The following is a 10921-nucleotide window of genomic DNA, read 5'->3' on the forward strand; positions in this document are numbered from 1 at the left end:
AGGACTGCGTGACCAACATTCTGTCTCTTCTGGGGCCGGCCTCTGCCCCACCAACTGCAGCACATCGACCTGGCCCGGGAAGGCCCGGTTCAATGACCGGCGACCTCCACCTGAAGGACGACACGCCGCCTGAAGGCCTTATCTAACCTGCGCAGAGCCGATCACTTGGAAGTTAAGTAAAGGTCGTTTAAACTGCTCGATATAGTCCAATGTGTAGTAGCGTGTAAATTATTAAATATCAATTCTAATCCTATGTTCAATAAGAAACTGTGATGGTATACAGGACCAGGGTAGTATCCAGAACATGAGTGGGAGAGGGGAAGGTGTTAGATATCTACCAAGTACAGTGGCAACACGGTGGCGCAGTGGTTAGCCCTGCGGCCTCACGGCGCCGAGGTCCCGGGTTCGATCCCGGCTCTGGGTCACTGTCCGCGTGGAGTTTGCACATTCTCCCCCGTGTCTGCGTGGGTTTTGCCCCCACAACCCAAAAGATGTGCAGGCGAGGTGGATTGGCCGCGCTAAGTTGTCCCTTAATTGGAAAAAAAATGAATTGGGTACCTCTAAATTTATTAAGCAAAAGGATGTCTACCCAAGTGCTTCCGGAGGCAGAGGGATTAAAGAGCAAGTGGGAAGATGGGCTAGGGGAAGGGATAGAGGCAGGTCTGTGGGCGGATGCCTTAAGTAGGATTAACACATCCTCAACATGGGAAAAAAAGAAATGAAAATGGCTTATTGTCACAAGTAGGCTTCAAATGAAGTTACTGTGAAAAGCCCCTAGTCGCCGCATTCCGGCGCCTGTTCGGGGAGGCTGGTACGGGAATTGAACCGTGCTGCTGGCCTGCCTTGGTCTGCTTTCAAAGCCAGCGATTTAGCCCTGTGCCAGGTTTAGTCTGATACAGTTCAAGGTGGCCCGGATCTTTGGGGTTGAAGACAGGTTTGCGAGGTGCGTGGGAGGTCCAGCAAATCATGTCCACGTGTTTTGGGCATGCCCGGAGCTCCGAGGGCTTTGGCGTGTTTTCGCTAAGGCGGTGTCCACGGTGCTCAAAACACGGGTGGCGCCGAGTCCCGAGGTTGCGATCCTTGGAGTGGCGGAAGAGCCGGTGTAGCCATCTAAGACGGCCACCTGCAAAGGACCATGGGCATTATGGCCAACCCAGGACTCAGACAGACACAGAGCCGATGTGTATCTGAAACACAGGTAACCAGGCCTGGTCGATACCCCCGCCCGTTTACATTTTAATGGCCCATTTTCCCAGGACAATAGAACTCCAATCAAGCAACCAGTACAGCCACAGACTGATCGCGCCACTCCCCTTACTCAGCGAGCCCAACAGCCAAGGCCAATGACCGCTAAGGACCCGCCCAGCCACCAAGGCACCCGCCCCTCTATTGGCCGAAACCGAAGGCAGTGATCAGAGCCCTGTCGAACTATTGGGTCCAAGGTTAAGGACCGCCCCAAAGAGCGCGAAATCCCAGAGGGATAAAAGAGGACACAGCCGTGTGTTCTGTCTCTCTTGGATCCGGTCTGTGCCAAACCAATTGCAGCAGGAACAGCCAGTCAAGTTCAAGACCAATGATCGCTACATGACGGCTGAGCCCCGCAGAGACACAGCCAGTTTCTTCGAACCAGCCAAGTGAAATCCAGATAAAGGCCTTATCCATTTGCACAGTGCCGGTCACCCCTGAAGTTAAGTACAGGTTATTGTAGCTGATAGGTGTAGTCTAACTCATAGTAGATATTGTGTTTGCATGTTGTAATGACTCTTACGTATGTAAATAAACCATCTTTTGAACTAACTAACTGGGTTGTGGGGTCATTTGATCGATATAAGGGAAGGCTTGTGGTTCACCAACATTATCATTAATATTAGCAACAGTATTAGCGACGCTGTTGGGATCGAAAACGGGCAACACCGGGAGTCCAGGGGGCGAGAGAGGCTGACGTTTTGGCCTTTGCCTCCCTGGTAGCCTGGAGACGGATTCCGTTAATGCGGAGGGGACTCGAAGCCCCCAAAAATGAGAGACCTGGGCTAGCGAGACGTGGCTGGGTTTCACAGTCTTGAGAGAATAAAGTTCGCCCTCAGAGGGCCGATGTTAGGGTCCACCCGGAGGTGGCGGCCGTTCGTCAACTTTCTCGGAGAAAATTAAAATGTCAGCAGAAGCAGGAATCTAGGCGCGGGGAAGCGGGGGGGGGGGGGGGGTGTTAGGCTATTGTTTCATTATTGGGGTAGCGAAGATTGTAAGAGGGATGGAAATGTTTTATGTACCCTGCTGTTACTACAAATACCCGAACAAAATGTTTCTTAAAAATAAATAATAAACTATGATTGTACTAAATACCAGGGGGGGGGGGCCTCAAATGGGGTCTGGCCCGCGATCGGTGCCCACCGATCATCGGGCCGGCCTCTCTGAAGGAGGACCTCCTTCCTTCCGCAGCCCCGCAAGATCCGTCTGACACCTTCTTGCGGGGCGGACTCGGAGAGGACGGCAACCACGCATGCGCGGGTGACGCCAGTTATGCAGCGCCGGCCAACCCGGGCATGCGGGGGTGACGCCAGTTATGCGGCGCCGGCCGCGTCACGTATGCGGCGCCGCCTTTACGCGGCGACAGGGCCTGGCGCGTGTAAATGACGCGGCCCCGCTCCTAGCCCATTATCGGGCCCTGAATCGGTCGGGATAGGGGCCGTTTCGCGCCGTCGTGAACCTCGACGGCGTTCACCACGGCGTGGCCACTTCGCCGCGGGAGTGGAGAATCCTGCCCAATGTTTTTTAAAAAGGGGGGGATGTAGTGATCTCTGTTTGCAGTAATGCATGATCAGGCGATGTTAAGCTAGTCCAGGCAGCTGAACACGAGATGGCCACGCTATTGGGACCTATATAAATGTTTTCCCACTCTTTCCCAGAGGAGTGTGTGTCTGGAGTGCAGAGAATACAGACTCGAGAGAAGAAGTGAATAGATATCAGTACTTATCTTTATATTATTTAACAGTTTGATCGACAGTTGTTTCTGTTTTACTAGCTCAGTATTAAGCAAAAAGAACTCACAAGATTATTTTATATTACTCATTATATTGTTTTATCATCATTGCAAGACAAGGGCTATAATTCAACAACTTGGCTAGACAAAAAGAGTAATATATATATTACAATATCGTAATATAACAACACAGAACCTAATTTAGGCCTTCCAGAGTTGCAGCGGCCACCCCCGAAGACTCCAGTCCTCCTTGGGCTCTGAAATCCTCCCCCCATCTGTAGACGCCCACGGTTTCCTAATACATCGAAGAGTAAAAGTGATAGTTCGAAAGATAGCTATTTAGCATTGAGTCCCTAGTCTATTGAATCACTCAAAACCTCAGGTCATTAAAAAAAAAACCCACACACATTCAGCATTTCAAGAACAGCGCTGCAAACAGAAATGTCCTCTGCAGCTAGCAAAATACATTTGCAAGATAAAATAAGCCAAGGACAAGGCCTAAGAAATCTGAATCGCATTCCTAGCTTATATAAGAATACATTTTAGGTTAATGTTGCCGATAAATGAGTGACAACTAACCCTCAAATCTGAGTTGCAAAAAGTTGGTTTACAGGTGCAACAGGTGATTAAGAAGGCGAATGGAGTTTTGTCCTTCGTTGCTAGAGGGATGGAGTTCAAGACTAGGGAGGTTCTGCTGCAATTGTATAAGGTGTTAGCGAGGCCACACCTGGAGTATTGTGTTCAGTTTTGGTCTCCTTACTTGAGAAAGGACGTACTGGCGCTGGAGGGTGTGCAGAGGAGATTCACTAGGTTAATCCCAGAGCTGAAGGGGTTGGATTACGAGGAGAGATTGAGTAGACTGGGACTGTACTCGTTGGAATTTAGAAGGATGAGGGGGGATCTTATAGAAACATATAAGATTATGAAGGGAATAGATAGGATAGATGCGGGCAGGTTGTTTCCACTGGCGGGTGAAAGCAGAACTAAGGGGCATAGTCTCAAAATAAGGGGAAGTAGATTTAGGACTGAGTTTAGGAGGAACTTCTTCACCCAAAGGGTTGTGAATCTATGGAATTCCTTGCCCAGTGAAGCAGTAGAGGCTCCTTCATTAAATGTTTTTAAGATAAAGATAGATAGTTTTTTGAAGATTAAAGGGATTAAGGGTTATGGTGTTCGGCCGGAAAGTGGAGCTGAGTCCACAAAGGATCAGCCATGATCTCATTGAATGTCGGAGCAGGCTCGAGGGGCCGAATGGCCGACTCCTGCTCCGAGTTCGTCTCTAAATCAAACTCATTTGATGTTAATCCAAACCAAGTAGGATTACCTCGGGGTGTAATTAACAATAATCGCTTATTGTCACAAGTAGGTTTCAAATGAAGTTACTGTGAAAAGCCCCTGGTCGCCACATTCCGGCGCCTGTTCGGGGAGGCCGGTACGGGAATCGAACCCGCGCTGCTGGCTGCGTTCTGCATTGCGGGCCAGCGATTTAGCCCACTGTGCTAAACCAGCCCAATTGGATGGCTGAAGACAGATTATGGTACAGTAAGTATAACTGAAGTTTTGGGCGGCCATTTTTATCTGGATCACTCTCTCGCTCTCTCTCTTTCCAGAATCAATCTATACTTTGACTAAACTATTCGCTGTCTTTCATATTTCTCTTTGTGACTTTGACTTTTGAAGTTATTGCGAGCTGGTTGCCTGAGCACGAAAATCATTCCTGTGATTCTTTGAAAGTTTAAATTGTCTACAAATTGCCTTCCAAATGACTCGCGATGTAATCAATAGGAGACAAATAAAACGATTCTCATTTGCACCGGACAAATTTTAACTTAAATTTCTACTGAGGTTTAGCGATTCGCAAAGTGCAGCCGAATCCGGATGGTAGATCTGACACCTCCCCCTACAGCCAGATATCGGAACTGCAGTCGCCGCCGGGGTACCGGACTTCATGGGCAAGGGACGGCCCGTCCGGCTCCTTCCCGAAGTCGACGAGAAAGTTCTTGTTGACGGCCAAGCCGCCCTTCCCGGTGTCCACATCGATCTGCAGCATCGCCGAACCTTCCCTGCAACACAGAGCATCATCCGGAACTCAAACCTTTCAGCTCCCAACTCTCCTTGCGGGCAAGGCCCGCGAGAACGGCTCCACGGAGGAGGGACGAGGACAGGGCGGAGAGGGTTGGGTGGGGTCCTCCCTGGAGGAGGGAAGGCCGGGAGGAGATTTTAGCGCGGGGTGTTCAAATCCGTGAAGGTTCTGGGCAAAGGTTAAAAAAAAGACCCTGACGGGAGTTATGTCCAGGCCCTCCCCCGCCCCCCCCCCTCGCAGTCGTCAGGATGTGGGCCAGAAAATAAAGGAGCTAGAAAAGGCATGCCATTCTGAGCTGGGGGTGGAAATGTTCGGCGACGGGAGAAGAAAGAAATTAGGACACGAAAAGATTCGTTTCTTCGGGGCCGGGGTCGGTTCAGGGGCTGGGAGCGAAGTATGGGCTGGAGCAGGGGGAAATGTTGAGGTACACGCAGGTTCGAGACTTTGCCAGAACGGGGATACAGAGCTTCCCAGTGGAGCCGGCCTCGTCAGTGCTGGAGGAGGTGCTGACTGTCATAATATCCACTCATGTATATAATGAGATGCAGACAGGCAGTGATTGACACACAGGATAACCAATGAACACACACGACACAGAACAACCAATCACCAGACAGGACACCACCACTACAAAGCACACAGGGCAGGAAGACTCTCCCTCTACAGGACACAGCGACTGAGATAGTCAGAGTGCACAAGGCAGTGAGCACCATCACCATGTGGTAGAGAGTTAGTCTGGTCAAGGCAGTAGGAGATTATCAGTTAGATTAATCGAGTGTCACCCCACAGCAGACTATGTACAGCAATCAGGAAGTTCAATAAAACAGTGTTGGACCATCTCCTGTGTCGGAAACCTGTTTCTAGTTTCACTGCGTCCACTTGCAGTCAACGTTGAACCAACTCACTTAACACATCACTGACGACAGGGGGACTGGAGAAGGGGGTAGTATCGGCCATTTACGTGGCTATTTTGGAGGAGGAGAAGGCGCCGCGGGAAGGGATCAAGGCAAAGTGGGAGGAAGAGTTGGGAGAGGGTATGGAGGAGGGGGTCTGGTGCGAGGTGCTCCGGAGGGTGAACGCCTCCACCTCGTGCGCGAGGTTGGGGCTGACACAGCTGAAGGTGGTATACAGAGCACACCTCACGAGGGCGAGGGTGAGCCGGCTCTTTGAGGGAGCGGAAGATGTGTGTGAACGTTGCGGGGGGGCCCCGCAAACCACATCCATATGTTCTGGTCCTGTCCAAAGCTGGAGGATCACTGGAAGGAGCTTTTTAGGGTAATCTCTATAGTGGTGCACACGGGAAACTGGACCCGGGCCCCCGGGAGGCCATATTCGGGATGTCGGGCACGCCGGGGTTGGAAACGGGCGCGGAGGCAGATGTTGGAGCCTTCGCCTCGTTGATCGCCCGAAGGCGGATCCTGTTAGGGTGGAGATCGACCTCTCCACCCTGTGCCCTGGCGTGGCGGGGGGACCTGCTGGAATTCTTGACGCTTGAAAAGGTCAAATTTGAACTGAGGGGAGGATGGAGGGGTTCTACAATTCATGGGCATTATTCATTATGCACCTTCGAGAATTGGATCACATCGAACATTAGGGGGGGGGAGCTGGGAGGGTTTGGGGCATACTGCGAGGCCTGGATAGAGTGGACGTGGAGAGGATGTTTCCACTTCTGGAAAAAACTAGAAGCAGACGACACCATCTCAGACTAAAGGGACGATCCTTTACAACAGAGATGAGGAGGAATTTCTTCAGCCAGAGGGTGGGGAATCTGTGGAACTCTTTGCCGCAGAAGGCTGTGGAGGCCAAATCACTGAGTGTCTTTAAGATAGAGATAGATCGGTTCCTGATCAATAAGGGGATCAGGGGTGATGGGGAGAAGGCAGGAGAATGGGGATGATCGAATGGCGGAAGGGCAGCACGGTGGCGCAGTGGTTAGCACTGCTGCCTCACGGCGCCGAGGTCCCAGGTTCGATCCCAGCTCTGGGTCGCTGGCCGTGTGGAGTTTGCACATTCTCCCCGTGTCTGCGTGGGTTTCGCCCCCACAACCCAAAGATGTGCAGGTTGGGTGGATTGGCCGCGCTAAATTGTCCCTTAGTGTCCAAAGATGTGCAGGTTAGGTGGATTGGCCGTGCTAAATTGTCCCTTCGTGTCCAAAGATGTGCAGGTTAGGTGGATTGGCCGTGCTAAATTGTCCCTTCGTGTCCAAAGTTGTGCAGGTTAGGTGGATTGCCGTGCTAAATTGTCCCTTCGTGTCCAAAGATGTGCAGGTTAGGTGGATTGGCCGTGCTAAATTGTCCCTTAGTGTCCAAAGATGTGCAGGTTAGGTGGATTGGCCGTGCTAAATTGCCCCTTAGTGTCCAAAGATGTGCGGGTGAGGTGGATTGGCCGTGCTAAATTGTCCCTTAGTGTCCAAAGATGTACAGGTTGGGTGGATTGGCCGCGCTAAATTGTCCCTTAGTGTCCAAAGATGTGCAGATTAGGTGGATTGGCCGTGCTAAATTGTCCCTTAGTCTCCAAAGATGTGCAGGTTGGGTGGATTGTCCGTGCTAAATTGTCCCTTAGTGTCCAAAGATGTGCAGGTTAGGTGGGTTGGCCGTGTTAAATTGTCCCTTAGTGTCCAAAGTTGTGCAGGTTGGGTGGATTGGCCGTGCTAAATTGTCCCTTAGTATCCAAAGTTGTGCAGGTTAGGTGGGTTGGCCGTGTTAAATTGTCCCCTTAGTATCCAAAGATGTGCAGGTTAGGTGGGTTGGCCATGTTAAATTGCCCCTTAGTGTCCAAAGATGTGCGGGTTAGGTGGATTGGCCGTGTTAAATTGTCCCTTAGTGTCCAAAGTTGTGCAGGTTAGGTGGGTTGGCCATGTTAAATTGTCCCTTAGTGTCCAAAGTTGTGCAGGTTAGGTGGATTGGCCGTGCTAAATTGTCCCTTAGTGTCCAAAGATGTGCAGGTTAGGTGGATTGGCCGTGCTAAATTGTCCCTTAGTATCCAAAGATGTGCAGGTTAGGTGGGTTGGCCGTGCTAAATTGTCCCTTAGTGTCCAAAGTTGTGCAGGTTAGGTGGGTTGGCCGTGTTAAATTGTCCCTTAGTGTCCAAAGATGTGCAGGTTAGGTGGATTGGCCGTGCTAAATTGTCCCTTAGTATCCAAAGATGTGCAGGTTAGGTGGGTTGGCCGTGTTAAATTGTCCCTTAGTGTCCAAAGTTGTGCAGGTTAGGTGGATTGGCCGTGCTAATTTGTCCCTTAGTGTCCAAAGATGTGCAGGTTAGGTGGATTGGCCGTGCTAAATTGCCCCTTACTGTCCAAAGATGTGCAGGTTAGGTGGATCGGCCGTGCTAAATTGTCCATTAGTGTCCAAAGATGTACGGGTTAGTTGGATTGACCGTGCTAAATTGTCCTTAGTGTCCAAAGATGTGCAGGTTGGGTGGATTGGCCGTGCTAAATTGTCCCCTTAGTGTCCAAAGATGTGGCAGGTTGGGTGGATTGGCCGTGCTAAATTGTCCCTTAGTGTCCAAAGATGTGCAGGTTGGGTGGATTGGCCGTGCTAAATTGTCCCTTAGTGTCCAAAGATGTGCAGGTTGGGTGGATTGGCCGTGCTAAATTGTCCCTTAGTGTCCAAAGATGTGCAGGTTGGGTGGATTGGCCGTGCTAAATTGTCCCTTAGTGTCCAAAGATGTGCAGATTGGGTGGATTGGCCGTGCTAAATTGCCCCTTAGTGTCCAAAGATGTACGGGTTAGTTGGATTGACCGTGCTAAATTGTCCCTTAGTGTCCAAAGATGTGCAGGTTGGGTGGATTGGCCGTGCTAAATTGTCCCTTAGTGTCCAAAGATGTGCAGATTGGGTGGATTGGCCGTGCTAAATTGTCCCTTAGTGTCCAAAGATGTGCGGGTTAGGTGGATTGGCCGTGCTAAATTGCCCCTTAATTGGAAAAATTGAATTGGGTACCTCTAAATTTATTTTGAAAAATGAGTGAATGGTGGAGCAGACTCTTGTGGTGACAGTAGAGAGGGGGGACTTGGTCCCGCTGGTGAACAGATTCGAGAACGAGAAAACACAGATCTAAGCGTGGGTTTCCTCTGGGTGGGGGTAGGGGGAGGGAGGGGCGAGGGTGGGGGGGGAGGGAGGAGGAGGAGGAGGGGAGGGAGGAGGAGGGAGGGAGGGGGAGGAGGAGGGAGGGGGGAGGGGGAGGGGGAGGGAGGGGAGGGAGGGGGGAGGGGGTGGGAGGGGGATGGAGGGGGAGGGGGAGGGTGGGAGGGGGAGGGAGGGGGAGGGGGGGAGGGGGAGGGAGGGGGAGGGGGGCAGAGGGGGAAGCGTGGAGGGGGGAGGGAGGGGGAGAGGGAGGGGAAATCCCAAAGGTGCTACCTGAGGGTGTGGTGGGAGGGGGTTGGGGGAGAAGGGGAGGGGAAGGGGGGAGAGGGGAAGGGGGGGAGGGGAAGGGGGGGGAGGGGAAGGGGGGGAGGGGAAGGGGGGGGGAAGGGGGGAGGGGAGGGGGAGGGAAGGGGGAGGGGGAGAAGGGGAAGGGAGGGGCGAGGGAAGGGGAGGAGGGAGGGAGGGGAGCAGGGGAGGGGGAAAGGGGGAGGGAGGGGGATAGCGGGAGGGGGAGGGGGAGGGAGGGGAGGGGGAGAGGAGGGTGAGGGGGAGCAGGGGAAGGGGGGAGGGGCGAGGTAGGGGATAGTGGGAGAGGGAGGGAGGGGGATGGAGGGGAAGGGGGAGGGGGAGTAGGGGGGTGGAGGGGAGGGAGGGGGAGTAGGGGGGTGGAGGGGAGGGAGGGGGATGGAGGGGGAGGGGAGGGGTGGAGGGGGAGTGAGGGGGATGGAGGGGGAGGGGGAGGGGGTGGGAGGGGGGTGGAGGTGGAGGGGGAGGGGAAGGGGAGGGGAAGGGGGGAGAAGGAGGGGTGGAGGGGGATGGAGGGGGAGGGGGCGGGAGGTGGAGGGGGAGGGGGTGGGGGGAGGGGGAGGGGGTGGGGAGGGGGAGGAGGGAGGGAGGGGGAGGAGGGAGGAGGGGAGGAAGAGGGGAGGGGGAGGGGTGGAAGGGGAGGAGGTTGGAAGTGGGAGGGGGTGGGGGATGAGGGGGAGGGGGTGGGGGATGAGGGGGAGGGAGGGGAGGGAGGGGGAGGGGAGGAGGGGGAGGAGGGGGAGGGTGCGGGGGGATGGGGGAGTGGAGGGGGAGGGGGAGGGAGGGGGAGGGAGGCGGTGGGGGGGAGGGAGGGGAGGGGGAGTGTGCGGGGGGATGGAGGAGTGGAGGGGGAGGGCGGGGGAGGGTGCGGGGGGGATGGGGGAGTGGAGGGGTAGGGAGGGGGTGGTGGGAGGGAGGGGAGGGGGAGTGTGCGGGGAGTGGAGGGGGAGGGAGGGGGAGGGAGAGGGGGAGGGGTTAGAGAGAGGGGGAGGGGGAGAGAGGGGGAGGGGGAGAGAGGGGGAGGGGGAGAGAGGGGGAGGGGGAGAGAGGTGGAGGGGAGGGAGGGGAAACCCCAAAGGGGCTACCTGAGGGTGTGGAGGGGGAAGATTTGGTTGAGGCTCTCGTGAGGAAATGGGACTGTTTTCTGAAAAGGGGGTTACGGGGGAGCGGCAGGAGCTAAATTGTTCCCTCAAAGGGCTAGCACGGGCGTGCCTGGTTGAATGGCCTCCGCCTTTGCTGCACCAATCTGTGAATTGGAGCCAGGATAATTGGATGGGGGTGGGGGGGGGGGGGGGGGGGGGGGATATGGGCACGGTGTCAACAAGATGTGAAAGAGCCAAGCTCCCAGCATGCAATGGACTCACTTGATAATCTCGGGGTAGAATTGCTTGTCCCATCCGCTGTACAGGGAGGTGGTGACGTACATGCGCTTCCCATCCAAACTCAGTTGGATCATTTGCGGTCCGCCCCAAA

The 10921-nt window shown here is 54.0% G+C and overlaps 1 protein-coding gene across 3 annotated transcripts in view; it reads right to left on the reverse strand.

Annotated features, from left to right (window-relative positions):
- Positions 1 to 2954: 2954 nt before the first annotated feature.
- The window catches only part of selenbp1 (selenium binding protein 1), a 61122-nt gene continuing 53155 nt past the window's right edge, over positions 2955 to 10921 (reverse strand). The window contains exons 12-13 of one of the 3 annotated variants that reach the window (XM_072490596.1): positions 10813 to 10868; positions 2955 to 5040 (exon numbers count right to left, since the gene is read on the reverse strand). In XM_072490596.1, the coding sequence (XP_072346697.1) occupies positions 4878 to 5040; positions 10813 to 10868 (219 nt within the window). In that variant the 3' untranslated portion in view covers positions 2955 to 4877. Of the gene's footprint in view, positions 5041 to 10812; positions 10915 to 10921 lie in introns of all 3 variants that reach the window. The other 2 variants (XM_072490594.1, XM_072490597.1) reach the window with 2 other exon arrangements.

The sequence above is a fragment of the Scyliorhinus torazame genome, chromosome 26 (genome assembly GCF_047496885.1).
Source record: "Scyliorhinus torazame isolate Kashiwa2021f chromosome 26, sScyTor2.1, whole genome shotgun sequence".
Lineage (NCBI taxonomy): Eukaryota > Metazoa > Chordata > Chondrichthyes > Carcharhiniformes > Scyliorhinidae > Scyliorhinus > Scyliorhinus torazame.